The sequence below is a fragment of the Ranitomeya imitator genome, chromosome 1 (genome assembly GCF_032444005.1).
Source record: "Ranitomeya imitator isolate aRanImi1 chromosome 1, aRanImi1.pri, whole genome shotgun sequence".
Taxonomy (NCBI): domain Eukaryota; kingdom Metazoa; phylum Chordata; class Amphibia; order Anura; family Dendrobatidae; genus Ranitomeya; species Ranitomeya imitator.
The window spans coordinates 984,930,010-984,957,584 of NC_091282.1; the positions used below are offsets into that span (position 1 = coordinate 984,930,010).

The window sequence follows — 27,575 nt, forward strand, 5'->3', positions numbered from 1 at the left end:
TTAGTCTAGAAAAAAGACGACTGAGGGGCGATCTAATAACCATGTATAAGTATATAAGGGGACAATACAAATATCTCGCTGAGGATCTGTTTATACCAAGGAAGGTGACGGGCACAAGGGGGCATTCTTTGCGTCTGGAGGAGAGAAGGTTTTTCCACCAACATAGAAGAGGATTCTTTACTGTTAGGGCAGTGAGAATCTGGAATTGCTTGCCTGAGGAGGTGGTGATGGCGAACTCAGTCGAGGGGTTCAAGAGAGGCCTGGATGTCTTCCTGGAGCAGAACAATATTGTATCATACAATTATTAGGTTCTGTAGAAGGACGTAGATCTGGGGATTTATTATGATGGAATATAGGCTGAACTGGATGGACAAATGTCTTTTTTCGGCCTTACTATGTTACCAGCGACGTGCAATACTCTGGTGTAGTGGAGTTCAGGACATGGAGAAAGTGATATTTACACGGCACGTCATGAGTGAATCAAGAAAAACACTGGTGCATTGATCATGTAACCCATGGAGGACTTGAGAGGGTGGAGCTTTAAGGAATGATGGGTAATTGAAAAGTTACCGTATATAAATTTCTATATTGGGAATAGTAGTGGATATTTTAGGACTGGAAATACCCTTTAAAGGGTGGACCAGCATATGGCTATGTGCACACAATGTCTTAAAAAAAGTGCCTGCCTGAGAAAACACTAAACAAACTCTAAAAAGAATGAATATAGGAATTTCTATGTAAAAAATGCTCGCTGTTCATATATAACGGTAAGCCTTCTCAGCAACTTTTAATCGCTTTAGACTTCCAACGATGTCAAAGGGTTAAAAGAAGTGGTGTAACAATTCTTCAGGCGGCTTCCTAATTGCATAAAAAAAAAAAATTGGCAGCAGAGATCTCCATGAAAAGTGGCTGAAAAATTGCTGCAAATGAGGTAAAAAACAAACAGCATTTCCTGAAAAACTCAATGGGTACGCACACATCTAAGAGATTTCAAAAAAGAAGAGAAAGAAATAGACCAAAAATCGGGGATCACCGGAGGCACGGATCAAGTAAAAAAAGGCAAATTTTATTCAAAAGTGTATAAACGGACACAGAAAACCACATAGAGCACACATTAAAAACATTGGTCATCCATGTGACCTATACATGGTACACTTAGGCCCAAAATAGAGCCATCCCCCTGTATGAACCAACTCCCCAGTATCAATAGATGACAAATATAAAGAAAATCCTAACTATTACCGAGTGTGATGTCTATGTGAACAGCACCTTATTTTATCATACAAAAAATATATTGAAAAAGAGAGCTAAATGGCAAGTACCATTTAGCTCTCTTTTTCAATATATTTTTTGTATGACCATTTAGCTCTCTTTTTCAATATATTTTTTGTATGATAAAATAAGGTGCTGTTCACATAGACATCACACTCGGTAATAGTTAGGATTTTCTTTATATTTGTCATCTATTGATACTGGGGAGTTGGTTCATACAGGGGGATGGCTCTATTTTGGGCCTAAGTGTACCATGTATAGGTCACATGGATGACCAATGTTTTAAATGTTTTTAATGTGTGCTCTATGTGGTTTTCTGTGTCCGTTTATACACTTTTGAATAAAATTTGCCTTTTTTTACTTGATCCGTGCCTCCGGTGATCCCCGATTTTTGGTCTATTTCTTTCTCTTCTTTTTTGAAATGGTTCATATTATATAGACCTGGTTGGATCCCTTGGAATCTGTGGTGCCCCCTCTCTTTCTTATCAACACATCTAAGAGATGCCATGTGCACATACCGTAAAAAAAAGTGTGACTGCTGTTTAAAGAACAAAACAGTGCCACACTTGATAACAGGTTGTGCGTGGTATTGCAACTCGGCCCCATTTACGGGAATGGACCTGAGCGGCCATAATCGACATAACTTGTGAACAGATGTGGCAGTTTGTGGAGGAAAGAAGCAGTGTTTTTTCCAATAACCGCTTTAAGACAAATTAAAGACCTTTCCATAATACCAACCTCGCAGAGACATCTGGAGCACACAAGTGTGGATACGTTACTTGCAAAACATCTGCTCTGAAGTGTTTGTGGACTTGTCGTGAATGATGAACATGCCCTTTTTATAGGCTGACATTGCCAACGAGGGGTGGGGTGGCAGCCTAGAACTGCTGGTAACAAAGGTTTGCTCTTCTAACAATGTTCTTTCCTTACGAAACACACATTGCCCATTATGCCAGCCATCTACAAACTGGCTACTTTATATCTATTATTATTATTTATTATTATAGCGCCATTTATTCCATGGCGCTTTACATGTGAGGAGGGGTATACATACTAACAACAAGTACAATAATCTTGAACAATACAAGTCACAACTGGTACAGTAGGAGAGAGGACCCTGCCCGTGAGGGTTCACAATCTACAAGGGATGGGTGAGAATACAGTAGGTGAGGATAGAGTTGGTCATGCAGTGGTTTGGTCGATCGGTGGTTACTGCAGGTTGTAGGCTTGTCGGAAGAGGTGGGTCTTCAGGCTCTTTTTGAAGGTTTCGATGGTAGGCGAGAGTCTGATGTGTTGTGGTAGAGGGTTTCAGAGTAGGGGTGATGCGCGAGAGAAATCTTGTATCGATTGTGGGTAGAGGAGATAAGAGGGGAGTAGAGAAGGAGATTTTGTGAGGATCAGAGGTTGCATGCAGGAAAGTACCAGGAGACGAGGTCACAGATGTATGGAGGAGACAGGTTGTGGATAGCCTTGTATGTCATGGTTAGAGTTTTGTACTGGAGTCTCTGGGTAATGGGGAGCCAGTGAAGGGATTGACAGAGGGGAGAGGCCGGGGAATAGCGGGGGGACAGGTGGATTAGTCGGGCAGCTGAGTTTAGAATAGATTGGAGGGGTGCGAGAGTGTTAGAGGGGAGGCCACAGAGCAGGAGGTTACAGTAGTCAAGGTGAGAGATGATGAGGGCATGGACTAGGGTTTTTGCAGATTCTTGGTTGAGGAATGAACGGATCCGTGAAATATTTTTGAGTTGAAGGCGGCAGGAAGTGGAAAGGGCTTGGATATGTGGTTTGAAGGAGAGATCAGTGTCAAGGATTATGAAACCAAGCTAGGGATTTGTAGCTAATAGCCCGATATAGATATAAAGTAGCGGGTATAGCCATAATTGGGATTATGTTAAAAATAATTTTTATTGAAATATTCTAAAATTACATATATCCAAAGTGCAAAAATAGTGCCATGAAAAATACACACATGAATGCAAGTGGTGAGGTAGCAGGTGCCTCTATGCACAACGACAGAGACCTATGGACTCAAAAGGGCCATCCAAGCTGTGCTGGGCCTATAGTACACATTTCTGATCGAGGTCGGCCAGTGGTATTCAATGTGCAGATCAGTATTGTATCCTTCCAACATCCATGAATCAATTTGTGCACAAACAAATGCAGGTTCGACATCACTTCAAGACGTTTCCATGTATTACATGTGTATTGGGATCAGACAACAGAGACCGCATCCATCAATCGCTGTGAAAAGGTAAGAAGAGTCATCCCTGATTCATACTGCCAGGTACACACACCATGAATTAGGCGCATACACAATTGCACAACCTTCACCTCTAGTGTATGCAGGTTGCAGTCACAACCTATTACGGTACATCTTTGAAATATATCACCCAATAAAACATGAAGCATACAGATGCATATATGTGCCGAAGACAGTGATAGTTCTATTCAATCATCTCTCTCACTGTCTATCTGTTCTACAACTAAATCATATGGACATCAAAACCGAAATATGACCATCTTGTAGGTTTAAAAGAGGACGGATGTCACCCAATCAGCCAGAGATTTTTGTGGGGACCATACACAGGTAACGCTGTCCGTAGTGGGAAGGGGATATCGTCCTCCAGCAATCTCCCGACACATTTCCTCTGTTGACCGATTCATCAGGTGCGCAGCAGGTCTATGCGCATTATATTGCACCAAACAGTGCGTACTACATTGTGATATGCACACTTATACACTGTAGTGACGAGATTTCCACTTTATAACGTCCACGCTTTCTGCAGAAGTTTTCTGGCACATAATCTTGTTTATTACTTCCATGCGGCTGTGCTCTGCTGTCCTGGCCATATGTGTCGCTGTGCATGTGGTGCGGTGGCACTGATCTCTCCGAGCTCTTGAACGTAATGTGTTCTGGAGCATCACCAACGGCACCTGGTGATGACGTGTGCGGGTCATTGATGTCATCGGGGCTTTCCCTGTGACCCACAGCGTCTATACTAAATCCATTGTATACCACATGTGTTATTATCTTTATAGTGATACCATGATTCCCCCACATCCTCCGAGTGACTATAAAGGTTACATAAGCACTATGCACTTTTCATAAATTAACATCCCCCCCAGTCAGTGATGTACATGCTTGTTCCTACCTGACCATTGATTTACAAGACTCGGTAACTGATCTACATGTTTGTTATGTGTGTACATGCCTATTGCGAGTTTAATAAAAGATTGTTTCCTATACATTTTTTGGACATTTACTCGTTGTCTTTAGTCTCTATCCCAGTTTTGGAGTGTCCTTATTCTGTGATTCATTAGGTCCCTTATATAGGTACAGGGTCCTGTTATACAGCTCTGGCACAAATAAAGAGACCACTGCAAAATGTTCAGTTTGTCTGATTTTTCTCTTCATAAGTATAAATTGTTCTTTTATTCTATAAACTTCTGACAACCTGTCTCCGAAGTTCCAAGCAATAAATTTTGTATATTTTTTTGTTTCTGACAAAGAAAAATGGTCAAAATTAGAAAACAAAACTAAACAGTGCTTTCAGACCTCAAATCATGCAAAGAAAACAAGTGCATAATCATTTAGAAGCAACAATACTAATGTTCAGAGTTCAGAAATCTATATTTTGTGGAATAACCATGATTTTTATTCACAGCTTTCATGCGTCTTGGCATGCTTTCCACCAGTCTTTCTCACTGCTTCTGGGGCAATAATGTAAGCAGTTCTTCTTTGTTTGATGGCTTGTGACTATCCAGCATCCTCTTGATTACATTCCAGAGGTTTCCATGGGGTTCAGGTCTGGAGATTGGGCTGCCCATGACAGGGATTTGATGGGGTGGTCTCTTCATTTTTACCAGAGCTGTATATAGTTATATACTGATATGGTTTCTGTTCCGGTGATAATATTTCTTACAATACTAATCTGCACATTGAATGAGACTGGCCGACCTCGATCAGAAATGTGTACTATAGGCCCAGCACAGCTTGGATGGCCCTTTTGAGTCCATAGGTCTCTGTTGTTGGGCATATAGGCACCTGGTACCTCACTACTTCCATTTATGTGTGCGTTTTTCACTGCACTATTTTTGCACTTTAAATATATGTAATTTTGGAATATTTCAATAAAAGTTAATTTTTAACTTAATCCCAATTTTTGGCTATACTTTATACCTAGCATATAGAGACATCTCTAAGGAGAGCCTGAAAGGGGTTGTCCACTACAAGGACAACCCCTTCTTGAGCTAAATTTTTGGGGTAGATAAAATAAAAAACCTATACTCACCTCCTGCAGTGCCATCCAAGCGGTGTCAGCACTCGTGGTCCTGGTTGCATGACATCTGAGCCTGGCACCCAATCAGCACTGGTGTTACTGTCCCCGCTTTAGGATGTTTTGAACATGAAGACGAAGTCCGGGCTGCAGCTGATCTCTGACTTCCTCTTCATGGTCCAAACGTCCGAAGGTGAGGACAGGGACTAACCAGGTGACACAGGGGGTTCTGTTTATGTGTGAACCTGATGGAGCTTTCACACTGTCAGTCTATGGAGCGTCGGTCGAAGAAGCACTGCTGTAGGAAGGTGTCCGATTGTGAGACGGCAAAGGTAAGAATCGCTCACGTGACCAAGCTGAGGAACGCAATGATGTTGGTGACCAAGGAAGACGGCGATCGGCAAGTCCTTTATTGCATCTACACTACATGATATTCATATTTAGAGAGGTTTGGGGAGAAACATTTTTGCAGCAGTACTTCTTTCATTCTAAAGACATCCACTCTTCGCTGTCGCAGCAAAGCTTCCTGAAGCATCCCGGCGTAATCAGGATATTTGTTTTCAACTTGAAAGATAATGACGTGTGTCCCTGACATTGCAAAGACAGTGAAAGATGATGGCCCACGCATGAACCCCAGTGTCACGGTTTACAGCAGCACTGAGGTCAGAGGGCACTACAGGGAGGGAGTTTTTTTTTCAGATAACTAATTTGAAAAATGTATTATTAATTAATAAAAGAAGCTGAAAACGGTTCTGGTAATCTCAAGTCCTTAAATGGGTAAAAAAAAAGTGTCACTTTTCAATTTCTCTCTAAAACCGAGGGATTTTTAATCTTATTGCTTACTGCCCGTTGTCTAGGTTACCGGCCTCTGCAGGGGTAAAGCTGCCACTGCATCATCACAGAGAGCCCATGGGGCCAGCAATGTGACTGTGCCAATGGTCCAAACTGTCAAACAGAAATGGACCGCCCCCGAGGATCCAGGATCCAGCTCCTGAAGACAAGATGAGACAACCCATTTCAGAAAAAAGACACACAGTTTTTCATTAAGAAGTTCCATACCTTATTTTTGTCCTGTACAACCAGTACTTTCCCAGAGATTTCATCCAAAACAGCTCCTGGAAAAGATGACTGATTACATTAGGTACTGCTGCCGAGCACCGCAAGCAACAATAATAGAAAATATTCAGCCTTACAAATTCACATTATACTTAATATTGAGTTCTAGAGTCAAACCTTAAGAAAAGGGTGAAAGATTAGGGTCTATTCACAAGCTGCAGTAAAGTCACCCCCTCCCCCCCCCCCCCCCCCAAAAAAAAAAAATACAGCAATAAAAAAAAAGAGCAATTAGTAAAATGTTTAAAAAGTCGGGAAACAAGCATCTGATATGTGAAATGGAGACTAAAGAAGCAGCAAAAGATCAGTGAGCTGTCAGACAGTACCAAGGCAGTACTGGCAGTGCCATAATAGTGAGCCCGCTGCTTCTGTATGATCGGCCTTATACCAGGAGTATAGAACTACTCTACAGTATCAGAGAGCTGCATGAGTGAGGCCATAATAGTGAGCCTGCTGCTTCTGTATGATCGGCCGTATACCAGGAGTATAAAACTACTCTACAGTATCAGAGAGCTACATGAGTGAGGCCATAATAGTGAGCCCGCTGCTTCTGTATGATGGGCCGTATACCAGGAGTATAAAACTACTCTACAGTATCAGAGAGCTACATGAGTGAGGCCATAATAGTGAGCCCGCTGCTTCTGTATGATCGGCCGTATACCAGGAGTATAAAACTACTCTACAGTATCAGAGAGCTGCATGAGTGAGGTCATAATAGTGAGCCCGCTGCTTCTGTATGATCGGCCGTATACCAGGAGTATAAAACTACTCTACAGTATCAGAGAGCTGCATGAGTGAGGTCATAATAGTGAGCCCGCTGCTTCTGTATGATCGGCCTTAAACCAGGAGTATAAAACTACTCTACAGTATCAGAGAGCAGCATGAGTGAGGCCATAATAGTGAGCCCGCTGCTTCTGTATGATCGGCCATATACCAGGAGTATAAAACTACTCTACAGTATCAGAGAGCTGCATGAGTGAGGCCATAATAGTGAGCCCGCTGCTTCTGTATGATCGGCCGTATACCAGGAGTATAAAACTACACTACAGTATCAGAGAGCTGCATGAGTGAGGCCATAATAGTGAGCCCGCTGCTTCTGTATGATCAGCCGTATACCAGAGTATAAAACTACTCTACAGTATCAGAGAGCTGCATGAGTGAGGCCATAATAGTGAGCCTGCTGCTTCTGTATGATCGGCCGTATACCAGGAGTATAAAACTACTGTACAGTATCAGAGAGCTGCATGAGTGAGGTCATAATAGTGAGCCCGCTGCTTCTGTATGATCGGCCTTATACCAGAGTATAAAACTACTCTACAGTATCAGAGAGCTGCATGAGTGAGGCCATAATAGTGAGCCTGCTGCTTCTGTATGATCGGCCGTATACCAGAGTATAAAACTACTCTACAGTATCAGAGAGCTGCATGAGTGAGGCCATAATAGTGAGCCCGCTGCTTCTGTATGATCGGCCGTATACCAGGAGTATAAAACTACTGTACAGTATCAGAGAGCTGCATGAGTGAGGTCATAATAGTGAGCCCGCTGCTTCTGTATGATCGGCCATATACCAGAGTATAAAACTACACTACAGTATCAGAGAGCTGCATGAGTGAGGCCATAATAGTGAGGCTGCTGCTTCTGTATGATCGGCCATATACCAGGAGTATAAAACTACTCTACAGTATCAGAGAGCTGCATGAGTGAGGCCATAATAGTGAGCCCGCTGCTTCTGTATGATCGGCCGTATACCAGGAATATAAAACTACTCTACAGTATCAGAGAGCTGCATGAGTGAGGCCATAATAGTGAGCCCGCTGCTTCTGTATGATCGGCCGTATACCAGAGTATAAAACTACACTACAGTATCAGAGAGCTGCATGAGTGAGGCCATAATAGTGAGCCCGCTGCTTCTGTATGATCGGCCGTATACCAGGAGTATAAAACTACTCTACAGTATCAGAGAGCTGCATGAGTGAGGCCATAATAGTGAGCCCGCTGCTTCTGTATGATCGGCCGTATACCAGGAGTATAAAACTACACTACAGTATCAGAGAGCTGCATGAGTGAGGCCATAATAGTGAGCCCGCTGCTTCTGTATAATCGGCCTTATACCAGGAGTATAAAACTACTCTACAGTATCAGAGAGCTGCATGAGTGAGGCCATAATAGTGAGCCCGCTGCTTCTGTATGATCAGCCGTATACCAGGAGTATAAAACTACTCTACAGTATCAGAGAGCTGCATGAGTGAGGCCATAATAGTGAGCCCGCTGCTTCTGTATGATCGGCCTTATACCAGGAGTATAAAACTACTCTACAGTATCAGAGAGCTGCATGAGTGAGGCCATAATAGTGAGCCTGCTGCTTCTGTATGATCGGCCGTATACCAGAGTATAAAACTACTCTACAGTATCAGAGAGCTGCATGAGTGAGGCCATAATAGTGAGCCCGCTGCTTCTGTATGATCGGCCGTATACCAGGAGTATAAAACTACTCTACAGTATCAGAGAGCTACATGAGTGAGGCCATAATAGTGAGCCCGCTGCTTCTGTATGATCGGCCGTATACCAGGAGTATAAAACTACTCTACAGTATCAGAGAGCTGCATGAGTGAGGTCATAATAGTGAGCCCGCTGCTTCTGTATGATCGGCCGTATACCAGGAGTATAAAACTACTCTACAGTATCAGAGAGCTGCATGAGTGAGGTCATAATAGTGAGCCCGCTGCTTCTGTATGATCGGCCTTAAACCAGGAGTATAAAACTACTCTACAGTATCAGAGAGCAGCATGAGTGAGGCCATAATAGTGAGCCCGCTGCTTCTGTATGATCGGCCATATACCAGGAGTATAAAACTACTCTACAGTATCAGAGAGCTGCATGAGTGAGGCCATAATAGTGAGCCCGCTGCTTCTGTATGATCGGCCGTATACCAGGAGTATAAAACTACACTACAGTATCAGAGAGCTGCATGAGTGAGGCCATAATAGTGAGCCCGCTGCTTCTGTATGATCAGCCGTATACCAGAGTATAAAACTACTCTACAGTATCAGAGAGCTGCATGAGTGAGGCCATAATAGTGAGCCTGCTGCTTCTGTATGATCGGCCGTATACCAGGAGTATAAAACTACTGTACAGTATCAGAGAGCTGCATGAGTGAGGTCATAATAGTGAGCCCGCTGCTTCTGTATGATCGGCCTTATACCAGAGTATAAAACTACTCTACAGTATCAGAGAGCTGCATGAGTGAGGCCATAATAGTGAGCCTGCTGCTTCTGTATGATCGGCCGTATACCAGGAGTATAAAACTACTGTACAGTATCAGAGAGCTGCATGAGTGAGGCCATAATAGTGAGCCCGCTGCTTCTGTATGATCGGCCTTATACCAGGAGTATAAAACTACTCTACAGTATCAGAGAGCTGCATGAGTGAGGCCATAATAGTGAGCCCGCTGCTTCTGTATGATCGGCCGTATACCAGGAGTATAAAACTACTGTACAGTATCAGAGAGCTGCATGAGTGAGGTCATAATAGTGAGCCCGCTGCTTCTGTATGATCGGCCATATACCAGAGTATAAAACTACACTACAGTATCAGAGAGCTGCATGAGTGAGGCCATAATAGTGAGGCTGCTGCTTCTGTATGATCGGCCATATACCAGGAGTATAAAACTACTCTACAGTATCAGAGAGCTGCATGAGTGAGGCCATAATAGTGAGCCCGCTGCTTCTGTATGATCGGCCGTATACCAGGAATATAAAACTACTCTACAGTATCAGAGAGCTGCATGAGTGAGGCCATAATAGTGAGCCCGCTGCTTCTGTATGATCGGCCGTATACCAGAGTATAAAACTACACTACAGTATCAGAGAGCTGCATGAGTGAGGCCATAATAGTGAGCCCGCTGCTTCTGTATGATCGGCCGTATACCAGGAGTATAAAACTACTCTACAGTATCAGAGAGCTGCATGAGTGAGGCCATAATAGTGAGCCCGCTGCTTCTGTATGATCGGCCGTATACCAGGAGTATAAAACTACACTACAGTATCAGAGAGCTGCATGAGTGAGGCCATAATAGTGAGCCCGCTGCTTCTGTATAATCGGCCTTATACCAGGAGTATAAAACTACTCTACAGTATCAGAGAGCTGCATGAGTGAGGCCATAATAGTGAGCCCGCTGCTTCTGTATGATCAGCCGTATACCAGGAGTATAAAACTACTCTACAGTATCAGAGAGCTGCATGAGTGAGGCCATAATAGTGAGCCCGCTGCTTCTGTATGATCGGCCTTATACCAGGAGTATAAAACTACTCTACAGTATCAGAGAGCTGCATGAGTGAGGCCATAATAGTGAGCCTGCTGCTTCTGTATGATCGGCCGTATACCAGAGTATAAAACTACTCTACAGTATCAGAGAGCTGCATGAGTGAGGCCATAATAGTGAGCCCGCTGCTTCTGTATGATCGGCCGTATACCAGAGTATAAAACTACTCTACAGTATCAGAGAGCTGCATGAGTGAGGCCATAATAGTGAGCCCGCTGCTTCTGTATGATCGGCCTTATACCAGGAGTATAAAACTACACTACAGTATCAGAGAGCTGCATGAGTGAGGCCATAATAGTGAGCCCGCTGCTTCTGTATGATCGGCCTTATACCAGGAGTATAAAACTACACTACAGTATCAGAGAGCTGCATGAGTGAGGCCATAATAGTGAGCCCGCTGCTTCTGTATGATCGGCCTTATACCAGGAGTATAAAACTACTCTACAGTATCAGAGAGCTGCATGAGTGAGGCCATAATAGTGAGCCCGCTGCTTCTGTATGATCGGCCGTATACCAGGAGTATAAAACTACTCTACAGTATCAGAGAGCTGCATGAGTGAGGCCATAATAGTGAGCCCGCTGCTTCTGTATGATCGGCCGTATACCAGAGTATAAAACTACTCTACAGTATCAGAGAGCTGCATGAGTGAGGCCATAATAGTGAGCCCGCTGCTTCTGTATGATCGGCCTTATACCAGGAGTATAAAACTACACTACAGTATCAGAGAGCTACATGAGTGAGGCCATAATAGTGAGCCTGCTGCTTCTGTATGATCGGCCGTATACCAGAGTATAAAACTACACTACAGTATCAGAGAGCTGCATGAGTGAGGCCATAATAGTGAGCCTGCTGCTTCTGTATGATCGGCCGTATACCAGGAGTATAGAACTACTCTACAGTATCAGAGAGCTGCATGAGTGAGGCCATAATAGTGAGCCTGCTGCTTCTGTATGATCGGCCGTATAACAGAGTATAAAACTACTCTACAGTATCAGAGAGCTGCATGAGTGAGGCCATAATAGTGAGCCCGCTGCTTCTGTATGATCGGCCGTATACCAGGAGTATAAAACTACTCTACAGTATCAGAGAGCTGCATGAGTGAGGCCATAATAGTGAGCCCGCTGCTTCTGTATGATCGGCCGTATACCAGGAGTATAAAACTACTCTACAGTATCAGAGAGCTGCATGAGTGAGGCCATAATAGTGAGCCCGCTGCTTCTGTATGATCGGCCGTATACCAGAGTATAAAACTACTCTACAGTATCAGAGAGCTGCATGAGTGAGGCCATAATAGTGAGCCCGCTGCTTCTGTATGATCGGCCGTATACCAGGAGTATAGAACTACTCTACAGTATCAGAGAGCTGCATGAGTGAGGCCATAATAGTGAGCCTGCTGCTTCTGTATGATCGGCCGTATAACAGAGTATAAAACTACTCTACAGTATCAGAGAGCTGCATGAGTGAGGCCATAATAGTGAGCCCGCTGCTTCTGTATGATCGGCCGTATACCAGGAGTATAAAACTACTCTACAGTATCAGAGAGCTGCATGAGTGAGGCCATAATAGTGAGCCCGCTGCTTCTGTATGATCGGCCGTATACCAGGAGTATAAAACTACTCTACAGTATCAGAGAGCTGCATGAGTGAGGCCATAATAGTGAGCCCGCTGCTTCTGTATGATCGGCCGTATACCAGAGTATAAAACTACTCTACAGTATCAGAGAGCTGCATGAGTGAGGCCATAATAGTGAGCCCGCTGCTTCTGTATGATCGGCTATATACCAGGAGTATAAAACTACTCTACAGTATCAGAGAGCTGCATGAGTGAGGCCATAATAGTGAGCCCGCTGCTTCTGTATGATCGGCCGTATACCAGAGTATAAAACTACTCTACAGTATCAGAGAGCTGCATGAGTGAGGCCATAATAGTGAGCCCGCTGCTTCTGTATGATCGGCCTTATACCAGGAGAATAAAACTACTCTACAGTATCAGAGAGCTGCATGAGTGAGGCCATAATAGTGAGCCCGCTGCTTCTGTATGATCGGCCGTATACCAGGAGTATAAAACTACACTACAGTATCAGAGAGCTGCATGAGTGAGGCCATAATAGTGAGCCCGCTGCTTCTGTATGATCGGCCGTATACCAGAGTATAAAACTACTCTACAGTATCAGAGAGCTGCATGAGTGAGGTCATAATAGTGAGCCTGCTGCTTCTGTATGATCGGCCGTATACCAGGAGTATAAAACTACTCTACAGTATCAGAGAGCTGCATGAGTGAGGCCATAATAGTGAGCCCGCTGCTTCTGTATGATCGGCCGTATACCAGGAGTATAAAACTACTCTACAGTATCAGAGAGCTGCATGAGTGAGGCCATAATAGTGAGCCCGCTGCTTCTGTATGATCGGCCGTATACCAGGAATATAAAACTACTCTACAGTATCAGAGAGCTGCATGAGTGAGGCCATAATAGTGAGCCCGCTGCTTCTGTATGATCGGCCGTATACCAGGAGTATAAAACTACTCTACAGTATCAGAGAGCTGCATGAGTGAGGCCATAATAGTGAGCCCGCTGCGTCTGTATGATCGGCCTTATACCAGGAGTATAAAACTACTCTACAGTATCAGAGAGCTGCATGAGTGAGGCCATAATAGTGAGCCCGCTGCTTCTGTATGATCGGCCTTATACCAGAGTATAAAACTACTCTACAGTATCAGAGAGCTGCATGAGTGAGGCCATAATAGTGAGCCCGCTGCTTCTGTATGATCGGCCTTATACCAGAGTATAAAACTACTCTACAGTATCAGAGAGCTGCATGAGTGAGGCCATAATAGTGAGCCCGCTGCTTCTGTATGATCGGCCGTATACCAGGAGTATAAAACTACACTACAGGATCAGAGAGCTGCATGAGTGAGGCCATAATAGTGAGCCCGCTGCTTCTGTATGATCGGCCGTATACCAGAGTATAAAACTACTCTACAGTATCAGAGAGCTGCATGAGTGAGGCCATAATAGTGAGCCCGCTGCTTCTGTATGATCGGCCGTATACCAGAGTATAAAACTACTCTACAGTATCAGAGAGCTGCATGAGTGAGGCCATAATAGTGAGCCCGCTGCTTCTGTATGATCGGCCGTATACCAGAGTATAAAACTACTCTACAGTATCAGAGAGCTGCATGAGTGAGGCCATAATAGTGAGCCCGCTGCTTCTGTATGATCGGCCGTATACCAGGAGTATAAAACTACTCTACAGTATCAGAGAGCTGCATGAGTGAGGCCATAATAGTGAGCCCGCTGCTTCTGTATGATCGGCCTTATACCAGGAGTATAAAACTACTCTACAGTATCAGAGAGCTGCATGAGTGAGGCCATAATAGTGAGCCTGCTGCTTCTGTATGATCGGCCGTATACCAGAGTATAAAACTACTCTACAGTATCAGAGAGCTGCATGAGTGAGGTCATAATAGTGAGCCCGCTGCTTCTGTATGATCGGCCTTATACCAGAGTATAAAACTACTCTACAGTATCAGAGAGCTGCATGAGTGAGGCCATAATAGTGAGCCCGCTGCTTCTGTATGATCGGCCTTATACCAGGAGTATAAAACTACTCTACAGTATCAGAGAGCTGCATGAGTGAGGCCATAATAGTGAGCCCGCTGCTTCTGTATGATCGGCCGTATACCAGGAGTATAAAACTACTCTACAGTATCAGAGAGCTGCATGAGTGAGGTCATAATAGTGAGCCCGCTGCTTCTGTATGATCGGCCTTATACCAGAGTATAAAACTACTCTACAGTATCAGAGAGCTACATGAGTGAGGCCATAATAGTGAGCCCGCTGCTTCTGTATGATCGGCCTTATACCAGAGTATAAAACTACTCTACAGTATCAGAGAGCTGCATGAGTGAGGTCATAATAGTGAGCCTGCTGCTTCTGTATGATCGGCCTTATACCAGAGTATAAAACTACTCTACAGTATCAGAGAGCTGCATGAGTGAGGTCATAATAGTGAGCATGCTGCATCTGTATGATCGGCCATATACCAGGAGTATAAAACTACTCTACAGTATCAGAGAGCTGCATGAGTGAGGCCATAATAGTGAGCCTGCTGCTTCTGTATGATCGGCCGTATACCAGGAGTATAGAACTACTCTACAGTATCAGAGAGCTGCATGAGTGAGGCCATAATAGTGAGCCCGCTGCTTCTGTATGATCGGCCGTATACCAGAGTATAAAACTACTCTACAGTATCAGAGAGCTGCATGAGTGAGGCCATAATAGTGAGCCCGCTGCTTCTGTATGATCGGCCGTATACCAGAGTATAAAACTACTCTACAGTATCAGAGAGCTGCATGAGTGAGGCCATAATAGTGAGCCCGCTGCTTCTGTATGATCGACCGTATACCAGGAGTATAAAACTACTCTACAGTATCAGAGAGCTGCATGAGTGAGGCCATAATAGTGAGCCTGCTGCTTCTGTATGATCGGCCGTATACCAGGAGTATAAAACTACTCTACAGTATCAGAGAGCTGCATGAGTGAGGCCATAATAGTGAGCCTGCTGCTTCTGTATGATCGGCCGTATACCAGGAGTATAAAACTACTCTACAGTATCAGAGAGCTGCATGAGTGAGGTCATAATAGTGAGCCCGCTGCTTCTGTATGATCGGCCGTATACCAGGAGTATAAAACTACTCTACAGTATCAGAGAGCTGCATGAGTGAGGCCATAATAGTGAGCCCGCTGCTTCTGTATGATCGGCCATATACCAGGAGTATAAAACTACTCTACAGTATCAGAGACCTGCATGAGTGAGGCCATAATAGTGAGCCCGCTGCTTCTGTATGATCGGCCATATACCAGGAGTATAAAACTACTCTACAGTATCAGAGAGCTGCATGAGTGAGGCCATAATAGTGAGCCCGCTGCTTCTGTATGATCGGCCGTATACCAGGAATATAAAACTACTCTACAGTATCAGAGAGCTGCATGAGTGAGGTCATAATAGTGAGCCCGCTGCTTCTGTATGATCGGCCGTATACCAGAGTATAAAACTACTCTACAGTATCAGAGAGCTGCATGAGTGAGGCCATAATAGTGAGCCCGCTGCTTCTGTATGATCGGCCGTATACCAGGAGTATAAAACTACACTACAGTATCAGAGAGCTGCATGAGTGAGGCCATAATAGTGAGCCCGCTGCTTCTGTATGATCAGCCGTATACCAGGAGTATAAAACTACTCTACAGTATCAGAGAGCTGCATGAGTGAGGTCATAATAGTGAGCCCGCTGCTTCTGTATGATCAGCCGTATACCAGGAGTATAAAACTACTCTACAGTATCAGAGAGCTGCATGAGTGAGGTCATAATAGTGAGCCCGCTGCTTCTGTATGATCGGCCATATACCAGGAGTATAAAACTACTCTACAGTATCAGAGAGCTGCATGAGTGAGGCCATAATAGTGAGCCCGCTGCTTCTGTATGATCGGCCGTATACCAGGAGTATAAAACTACTCTACAGTATCAGAGAGCTGCATGAGTGAGGCCATAATAGTGAGCCTGCTGCTTCTGTATGATCGGCCGTATACCAGGAGTATAAAACTACTCTACAGTATCAGAGAGCTGCATGAGTGAGGCCATAATAGTGAGCCTGCTGCTTCTGTATGATCGGCCGTATACCAGGAGTATAAAACTACTCTACAGTATCAGAGAGCTGCATGAGTGAGGTCATAATAGTGAGCCCGCTGCTTCTGTATGATCGGCCGTATACCAGGAGTATAAAACTACACTACAGTATCAGAGAGCTGCATGAGTGAGGCCATAATAGTGAGCCTGCTGCTTCTGTATGATCGGCCGTATACCAGGAGTATAGAACTACTCTACAGTATCAGAGAGCTACATGAGTGAGGCCATAATAGTGAGCCCGCTGCTTCTGTATGATCGGCCTTATACCAGGAGTATAAAACTACTCTACAGTATCAGAGAGCTGCATGATGAGGTCATAATAGTGAGCCCGCTGCTTCTGTATGATCGGCCATATACCAGGAGTATAAAACTACTCTACAGTATCAGAGAGCTGCATGAGTGAGGTCATAATAGTGAGCCCGCTGCTTCTGTATGATCAGCCGTATACCAGGAGTATAAAACTACTCTACAGTATCAGAGAGCTGCATGAGTGAGGTCATAATAGTGAGCCCGCTGCTTCTGTATGATCGGCCATATACCAGAGTATAAAACTACACTACAGTATCAGAGAGCTGCATGAGTGAGGCCATAATAGTGAGCCCGCTGCTTCTGTATGATCGGCCGTATACCAGGAGTATAAAACTACTCTACAGTATCAGAGAGCTGCATGAGTGAGGCCATAATAGTGAGCCTGCTGCTTCTGTATGATCGGCCGTATACCAGGAGTATAAAACTACTCTACAGTATCAGAGAGCTGCATGAGTGAGGTCATAATAGTGAGCCCGCTGCTTCTGTATGATCGGCCGTATACCAGGAGTATAAAACTACTCTACAGTATCAGAGAGCTGCATGAGTGAGGCCATAATAGTGAGCCTGCTGCTTCTGTATGATCGGCCGTATACCAGGAGTATAAAACTACTCTACAGTATCAGAGAGCTGCATGAGTGAGGCCATAATAGTGAGCCCGCTGCTTCTGTATGATCGGCCATATACCAGGAGTATAAAACTACTCTACAGTATCAGAGACCTGCATGAGTGAGGCCATAATAGTGAGCCCGCTGCTTCTGTATGATCGGCCATATACCAGGAGTATAAAACTACTCTACAGTATCAGAGAGCTGCATGAGTGAGGCCATAATAGTGAGCCCGCTGCTTCTGTATGATCGGCCGTATACCAGGAGTATAAAACTACTCTACAGTATCAGAGAGCTGCATGAGTGAGGCCATAATAGTGAGCCCGCTGCTTCTGTATGATCGGCCATATACCAGGAGTATAAAACTACTCTACAGTATCAGAGACCTGCATGAGTGAGGCCATAATAGTGAGCCCGCTGCTTCTGTATGATCGGCCATATACCAGGAGTATAAAACTACTCTACAGTATCAGAGAGCTGCATGAGTGAGGCCATAATAGTGAGCCCGCTGCTTCTGTATGATCGGCCGTATACCAGGAATATAAAACTACTCTACAGTATCAGAGAGCTGCATGAGTGAGGTCATAATAGTGAGCCCGCTGCTTCTGTATGATCGGCCGTATACCAGAGTATAAAACTACTCTACAGTATCAGAGAGCTGCATGAGTGAGGCCATAATAGTGAGCCCGCTGCTTCTGTATGATCGGCCGTATACCAGGAGTATAAAACTACACTACAGTATCAGAGAGCTGCATGAGTGAGGCCATAATAGTGAGCCCGCTGCTTCTGTATGATCAGCCGTATACCAGGAGTATAAAACTACTCTACAGTATCAGAGAGCTGCATGAGTGAGGTCATAATAGTGAGCCCGCTGCTTCTGTATGATCAGCCGTATACCAGGAGTATAAAACTACTCTACAGTATCAGAGAGCTGCATGAGTGAGGTCATAATAGTGAGCCCGCTGCTTCTGTATGATCGGCCATATACCAGGAGTATAAAACTACTCTACAGTATCAGAGAGCTGCATGAGTGAGGCCATAATAGTGAGCCCGCTGCTTCTGTATGATCGGCCGTATACCAGGAGTATAAAACTACTCTACAGTATCAGAGAGCTGCATGAGTGAGGCCATAATAGTGAGCCTGCTGCTTCTGTATGATCGGCCGTATACCAGGAGTATAAAACTACTCTACAGTATCAGAGAGCTGCATGAGTGAGGCCATAATAGTGAGCCTGCTGCTTCTGTATGATCGGCCGTATACCAGGAGTATAAAACTACACTACAGTATCAGAGAGCTGCATGAGTGAGGTCATAATAGTGAGCCCGCTGCTTCTGTATGATCGGCCGTATACCAGGAGTATAAAACTACACTACAGTATCAGAGAGCTGCATGAGTGAGGCCATAATAGTGAGCCTGCTGCTTCTGTATGATCGGCCGTATACCAGGAGTATAGAACTACTCTACAGTATCAGAGAGCTACATGAGTGAGGCCATAATAGTGAGCCCGCTGCTTCTGTATGATCGGCCTTATACCAGGAGTATAAAACTACTCTACAGTATCAGAGAGCTGCATGAGTGAGGTCATAATAGTGAGCCCGCTGCTTCTGTATGATCGGCCATATACCAGGAGTATAAAACTACTCTACAGTATCAGAGAGCTGCATGAGTGAGGTCATAATAGTGAGCCCGCTGCTTCTGTATGATCAGCCGTATACCAGGAGTATAAAACTACTCTACAGTATCAGAGAGCTGCATGAGTGAGGTCATAATAGTGAGCCCGCTGCTTCTGTATGATCAGCCGTATACCAGAGTATAAAACTACTCTACAGTATCAGAGAGCTGCATGAGTGAGGTCATAATAGTGAGCCCGCTGCTTCTGTATGATGGGCCGTATACCAGGAGTATAAAACTACTCTACAGTATCAGAGAGCTGCATGAGTGAGGCCATAATAGTGAGCCCGCTGCTTCTGTATGATCGGCCTTATACCAGGAGTATAAAACTACTCTACAGTATCAGAGAGCTGCATGAGTGAGGCCATAATAGTGAGCCCGCTGCTCCTGTATGATGGGCCGTATACCAGGAGTATAAAACTACTCTACAGTATCAGAGAGCTGCATGAGTGAGGTCATAATAGTGAGCCTGCTGCTTCTGTATGATCGGCCGTATACCAGGAGTATAAAACTACTCTACAGTATCAGAGAGCTGCATGAGTGAGGTCATAATAGTGAGCCTGCTGCTTCTGTATGATCGGCCATATACCAGGAGTATAAAACTACACTACAGTATCAGAGAGCTGCATGAGTGAGGCCATAATAGTGAGCCTGCTGCTTCTGTATGATCGGCCGTATACCAGGAGTATAAAACTACTCTACAGTATCAGAGAGCTGCATGAGTGAGGCCATAATAGTGAGCCCGCTGCTTCTGTATGATCGGCCTTATACCAGGAGAATAAAACTACTCTACAGTATCAGAGAGCTGCATGAGTGAGGCCATAATAGTGAGCCCGCTGCTCCTGTATGATGGGCCGTATACCAGGAGTATAAAACTACTCTACAGTATCAGAGAGCTGCATGAGTGAGGCCATAATAGTGAGCCCGCTGCTCCTGTATGATGGGCCGTATACCAGGAGTATAAAACTACTCTACAGTATCAGAGAGCTGCATGAGTGAGGTCATAATAGTGAGCCTGCTGCTTCTGTATGATCGGCCATATACCAGGAGTATAAAACTACTCTACAGTATCAGAGAGCTGCATGAGTGAGGCCATAATAGTGAGCCCGCTGCTCCTGTATGATGGGCCGTATACCAGGAGTATAAAACTACTCTACAGTATCAGAGAGCTGCATGAGTGAGGCCATAATAGTGAGCCCGCTGCTCCTGTATGATGGGCCTTATACCAGGAGTATAAAACTACTCTACAGTATCAGAGAGCTGCATGAGTGAGGCCATAATAGTGAGCCCGCTGCTTCTGTATGATCGGCCGTATACCAGGAGTATAAAACTACTCTACAGTATCAGAGAGCTGCATGAGTGAGGTCATAATAGTGAGCCTGCTGCTTCTGTATGATCGGCCATATACCAGGAGTATAAAACTACTCTACAGTATCAGAGAGCTGCATGAGTGAGGCCATAATAGTGAGCCCGCTGCTTCTGTATGATCGGCCTTATACCAGGAGTATAAAACTACTCTACAGTATCAGAGAGCTGCATGAGTGAGGTCATAATAGTGAGCCTGCTGCTTCTGTATGATGGGCCGTATACCAGGAGTATAAAACTACTCTACAGTATCAGAGAGCTGCATGAGTGAGGTCATAATAGTGAGCCTGCTGCTTCTGTATGATCGGCCATATACCAGGAGTATAAAACTACTCTACAGTATCAGAGAGCTGCATGAGTGAGGTCATAATAGTGAGCCTGCTGCTTCTGTATGATCGGCCTTATACCAGGAGTATAAAACTACTCTACAGTATCAGAGAGCTGCATGAGTGAGGTCATAATAGTGAGCCTGCTGCTTCTGTATGATCGGCCATATACCAGGAGTATAAAACTACTCTACAGTATCAGAGAGCTGCATGAGTGAGGCCATAATAGTGAGCCCGCTGCTTCTGTATGATCGGCCGTATACCAGGAGTATAAAACTACTCTACAGTATCAGAGAGCTGCATGAGTGAGGCCATAATAGTGAGCCCGCTGCTCCTGTATGATGGGCCGTATACCAGGAGTATAAAACTACTCTACAGTATCAGAGAGCTGCATGAGTGAGGTCATAATAGTGAGCCTGCTGCTTCTGTATGATCGGCCATATACCAGGAGTATAAAACTACTCTACAGTATCAGAGAGCTGCATGAGTGAGGCCATAATAGTGAGCCCGCTGCTTCTGTATGATCGGCCGTATACCAGGAGTATAAAACTACTCTACAGTATCAGAGAGCTGCATGAGTGAGGCCATAATAGTGAGCCTGCTGCTTCTGTATGATCGGCCGTATACCAGGAGTATAAAACTACTCTACAGTATCAGAGAGCTGCATGAGTGAGGTCATAATAGTGAGCCTGCTGCTTCTGTATGATCGGCCGTATACCAGGAGTATAAAACTACTCTACAGTATCAGAGAGCTGCATGAGTGAGGCCATAATAGTGAGCCTGCTGCTTCTGTATGATCGGCCGTATACCAGGAGTTTAAAACTACTCTACAGTATCAGAGAGCTGCATGAGTGAGGCCCTAATAGTGAGCCCGCTGCTTCTGTATGATCGGCCTTATACCAGAGTATAAAACTACTCTACAGTATCAGAGAGCTGCATGAGTGAGGCCATAATAGTGAGCCCGCTGCTTCTGTATGATCGGCCGTATACCAGGAGTATAAAACTACTGTACAGTATCAGAGAGCTGCATGAGTGAGGCCATAATAGTGAGCCCGCTGCTTCTGTATGATCGGCCGTATACCAGAGTATAAAACTACTCTACAGTATCAGAGAGCTGCATGAGTGAGGCCATAATAGTGAGCCCGCTGCTTCTGTATGATCGACCTTATACCAGGAGTATAAAACTACACTACAGTATCAGAGAGCTGCATGAGTGAGGCCATAATAGTGAGCCCGCTGCTTCTGTATGATCAGCCTTATACCAGAGTATAAAACTACTCTACAGTATCAGAGAGCTGCAAGAGTGAGGTCATAATAGTGAGCCCGCTGCTTCTGTATGATGGGCCGTATACCAGGAGTATAAAACTACTCTACAGTATCAGAGAGCTGCATGAGTGAGGCCATAATAGTGAGCCTGCTGCTTCTGTATGATCGGCCTTATACCAGAGTATAAAACTACTCTACAGTATCAGAGAGCTGCATGAGTGAGGCCATAATAGTGAGCCCGCTGCTTCTGTATGATCAGCCTTATACCAGAGTATAAAACTACTCTACAGTATCAGAGAGCTGCATGAGTGAGGCCATAATAGTGAGCCCGCTGCTTCTGTATGATCAGCCTTATACCAGAGTATAAAACTACTCTACAGTATCAGAGAGCTGCATGAGTGAGGTCATAATAGTGAGCCTGCTGCTTCTGTATGATCGGCCATATACCAGGAGTATAAAACTACTCTACAGTATCAGAGAGCTGCATGAGTGAGGCCATAATAGTGAGCCCGCTGCTTCTATATGATCGGCCGTATACCAGGAGTATAAAACTACTCTACAGTATCAGAGAGCTGCATGAGTGAGGCCATAATAGTGAGCCTGCTGCTTCTGTATGATCGGCCATATACCAGGAGTATAAAACTACTCTACAGTATCAGAGAGCTGCATGAGTGAGGCCATAATAGTGAGCCCGCTGCTTCTATATGATCGGCCGTATACCAGAGTATAAAACTACTCTACAGTATCAGAGAGCTGCATGAGTGAGGCCATAATAGTGAGCCCGCTGCTTCTGTATGATCGGCCGTATACCAGAGTATAAAACTACACTACAGTATCAGAGAGCTGCATGAGTGAGGCCATAATAGTGAGCCCGCTGCTTCTGTATGATCGGCCGTATACCAGGAATATAAAACTACTCTACAGTATCAGAGAGCTGCATGAGTGAGGCCATAATAGTGAGCCCGCTGCTTCTGTATGATCGGCCATATACCAGGAGTATAAAACTACTCTACAGTATCAGAGAGCTGCATGAGTGAGGCCATAATAGTGAGCCCGCTGCTTCTGTATGATCGGCCTTATACCAGAGTATAAAACTACTCTACAGTATCAGAGAGCTGCATGAGTGAGGCCATAATAGTGAGCCCGCTGCTTCTGTATGATCGGCCTTATACCAGGAGTATAAAACTACTCTACAGTATCAGAGAGCTGCATGAGTGAGGCCATAATAGTGAGCCCGCTGCTTCTGTATGATCGGCCTTATACCAGAGTATAAAACTACTCTACAGTATCAGAGAGCTGCATGAGTGAGGCCATAATAGTGAGCCCGCTGCTTCTGTATGATCGGCCTTATACCAGGAGTATAAAACTACTCTACAGTATCAGAGAGCTGCATGAGTGAGGCCATAATAGTGAGCCCGCTGCTTCTGTATGATCGGCCTTATACCAGAGTATAAAACTACTCTACAGTATCAGAGAGCTGCATGAGTGAGGCCATAATAGTGAGCCCGCTGCTTCTGTATGATCGGCCGTATACCAGGAGTATAAAACTACTCTACAGTATCAGAGAGCTGCATGAGTGAGGCCATAATAGTGAGCCCGCTGCTTCTGTATGATCGGCCGTATACCAGAGTATAAAACTACTCTACAGTATCAGAGAGCTGCATGAGTGAGGCCATAATAGTGAGCCCGCTGCTTCTGTATGATCGGCCTTATACCAGAGTATAAAACTACTCTACAGTATCAGAGAGCTGCATGAGTGAGGTCATAATAGTGAGCCCGCTGCTTCTGTATGATCGGCCGTATACCAGGAGAATAAAACTACACTACAGTATCAGAGAGCTGCATGAGTGAGGTCATAATAGTGAGCCCGCTGCTTCTGTATGATCGGCCGTATACCAGGAGAATAAAACTACACTACAGTATCAGAGAGATGCATGAGTGAGGCCATAATAGTGAGCCCGCTGCTTCTGTATGATCGGCCGTATACCAGGAGTATAAAACTACACTACAGTATCAGAGAGCTGCATGAGTGAGGCCATAATAGTGAGCCCGCTGCTTCTGTATGATCGGCCGTATACCAGGAGTATAAAACTACTGTACAGTATCAGAGAGCTGCATGAGTGAGGCCATAATAGTGAGCCCGCTGCTTCTGTATGATCGGCCGTATACCAGGAGTATAAAACTACTCTACAGTATCAGAGAGCTGCATGAGTGAGGCCATAATAGTGAGCCCGCTGCTTCTATATGATCGGCCTTATACCAGAGTATAAAACTACTCTACAGTATCAGAGAGCTGCATGAGTGAGGCCATAATAGTGAGCCCGCTGCTTCTGTATGATCGGCCGTATACCAGGAGTATAAAACTACTCTACAGTATCAGAGAGCTGCATGAGTGAGGCCATAATAGTGAGCCCGCTGCTTCTATATGATCGGCCTTATACCAAAAGTATAAAACTACTCTACAGTATCAGAGAGCTGCATGAGTGAGGCCATAATAGTGAGCCCGCTGCTTCTGTATGATCGGCCGTATACCAGGAGTACAAAACTACTCTACAGTATCAGAGAGCTGCATGAGTGAGGCCATAATAGTGAGCCCGCTGCTTCTGTATGATCGGCCGTATACCAGGAGTATAAAACTACTCTACAGTATCAGAGAGCTGCATGAGTGAGGCCATAATAGTGAGCCCGCTGCTCCTGTATGATCGGCCTTATACCACAGTATAAAACTACTCTACAGTATCAGAGAGCTGCATGAGTGAGGCCATAATAGTGAGCCCGCTGCTTCTGTATGATCGGCCGTATACCAGGAGTATAAAACTACTCTACAGTATCAGAGAGCTGCATGAGTGAGGTCATAATAGTGAGCCCGCTGCTTCTGTATGATCGGCCTTATACCAGGAGTATAAAACTACTCTACAGTATCAGAGAGCTGCATGAGTGAGGTCATAATAGTGAGCCCGCTGCTTCTGTATGATCGGCCTTATACCAGGAGTATAAAACTACTCTACAGTATCAGAGAGCTGCATGAGTGAGGCCATAATAGTGAGCCCGCTGCTTCTGTATGATCGGCCGTATACCAGAGTACAAAACTACACTACAGTATCAGAGAGCTGCATGAGTGAGGCCATAATAGTGAGCCCGCTGCTTCTGTATGATCGGCCATATACCAGGAGTATAAAACTACTCTACAGTATCAGAGAGCTGCATGAGTGAGGCCATAATAGTGAGCCCGCTGCTCCTGTATGATCGGCCGTTTACCAGAGTATAAAACTACTCTACAGGATCAGAGAGCTGCATGAGTGAGGCCATAATAGTGAGCCCGCTGCTTCTGTATGATCGGCCGTATACCAGGAGTATAAAACTACACTACAGTATCAGAGAGCTGCATGAGTGAGGCCATAATAGTGAGCCCGCTGCTTCTATATGATCGGCCTTATACCAGAGTATAAAACTACTCTACAGTATCAGAGAGCTGCATGAGTGAGGCCATAATAGTGAGCCTGCTGCTTCTGTATGATCGGCCGTATACCAGGAGTATAAAACTACTCTACAGTATCAGAGAGCTGCATGAGTGAGGCCATAATAGTGAGCCCGCTGCTTCTGTATGATCGGCCATATACCAGGAGTATAAAACTACTCTACAGTATCAGAGAGCTGCATGAGTGAGGCCATAATAGTGAGCCCGCTGCTTCTGTATGATCAGCCGTATACCAGGAGTATAAAACTACTCTACAGTATCAGAGAGCTGCATGAGTGAGGCCATAATAGTGAGCCCGCTGCTTCTGTATGATCGGCCGTATACCAGGAGTATAAAACTACTCTACAGTATCAGAGAGCTGCATGAGTGAGGCCATAATAGTGAGCCCGCTGCTTCTATATGATCGGCCTTATACCAGAGTATAAAACTACTCTACAGTATCAGAGAGCTGCATGAGTGAGGCCATAATAGTGAGCCCGCTGCTTCTATATGATCGGCCTTATACCAGAGTATAAAACTACTCTACAGGATCAGAGAGCTGCATGAGTGAGGCCATAATAGTGAGCCCGCTGCTTCTGTATGATCGGCCATATACCAGGAGTATAAAACTACTCTACAGTATCAGAGAGCTGCATGAGTGAGGCCATAATAGTGAGCCCGCTGCTTCTATATGATCGGCCTTATACCAGAGTATAAAACTACTCTACAGGATCAGAGAGCTGCATGAGTGAGGCCATAATAGTGAGCCTGCTGCTTCTGTATGATCGGCCTTATACCAGAGTATAAAACTACTCTACAGTATCAGAGAGCTGCATGAGTGAGGCCATAATAGTGAGCCCGCTGCTTCTGTATGATCGGCCATATACCAGGAGTATAAAACTACTCTACAGTATCAGAGAGCTGCATGAGTGAGGCCATAATAGTGAGCCCGCTGCTTCTGTATGATCGGCCGTATACCAGGAGTATAAAACTACTCTACAGTATCAGAGAGCTGCATGAGTGAGGCCATAATAGTGAGCCCGCTGCTTCTGTATGATCGGCCGTATACCAGGAGTATAAAACTACTCTACAGTATCAGAGAGCTGCATGAGTGAGGCCATAATAGTGAGCCCGCTGCTTCTGTATGATCGGCCGTATACCAGGAGTATAAAACTACTCTACAGTATCAGAGAGCTGCATGAGTGAGGCCATAATAGTGAGCCCGCTGCTTCTATATGATCGGCCTTATACCAGAGTATAAAACTACTCTACAGGATCAGAGAGCTGCATGAGTGAGGCCATAATAGTGAGCCCGCTGCTTCTGTATGATCGGCCTTATACCAGGAGTATAAAACTACTCTACAGTATCAGAGAGCTGCATGAGTGAGGCCATAATAGTGAGCCTGCTGCTTCTGTATGATCGGCCGTATACCAGGAGTATAAAACTACACTACAGTATCAGAGAGCTACATGAGTGAGGCCATAATAGTGAGCCCGCTGCTTCTGTATGATCGGCCGTATACCAGAGTATAAAACTACACTACAGTATCAGAGAGCTACATGAGTGAGGTCATAATAGTGAGCCCGCTGCTTCTGTATGATCGGCCGTATACCAGAGTATAAAACTACACTACAGTATCAGAGAGCTGCATGAGTGAGGCCATAATAGTGAGCCCGCTGCTTCTGTATGATCGGCCGTATACCAGAGTATAAAACTACACTACAGTATCAGAGAGCTGCATGAGTGAGGCCATAATAGTGAGCCTGCTGCTTCTATATGATCGGCCTTATACCAGAGTATAAAACTACTCTACAGTATCAGAGAGCTGCATGAGTGAGGCCATAATAGTGAGCCCGCTGCTTCTGTATGATCGGCCTTATACCAGAGTATAAAACTACTCTACAG

General features: G+C 44.9%; 1 protein-coding gene across 4 annotated transcripts in view; it reads right to left on the reverse strand.

The window, feature by feature from the left end:
• The window catches only part of NUDT6 (nudix hydrolase 6), a 94,912-nt gene that overhangs the window by 17,312 nt on the left and 50,025 nt on the right, over positions 1 to 27,575 (reverse strand). For all 4 annotated transcript variants that reach the window (XM_069743920.1, XM_069743919.1, XM_069743917.1 and 1 more), the window contains exon 3: positions 6,609 to 6,664. In XM_069743920.1, the coding sequence (XP_069600021.1) occupies positions 6,609 to 6,664 (56 nt within the window). The remainder of the gene's footprint in view (positions 1 to 6,608; positions 6,665 to 27,575) is intronic.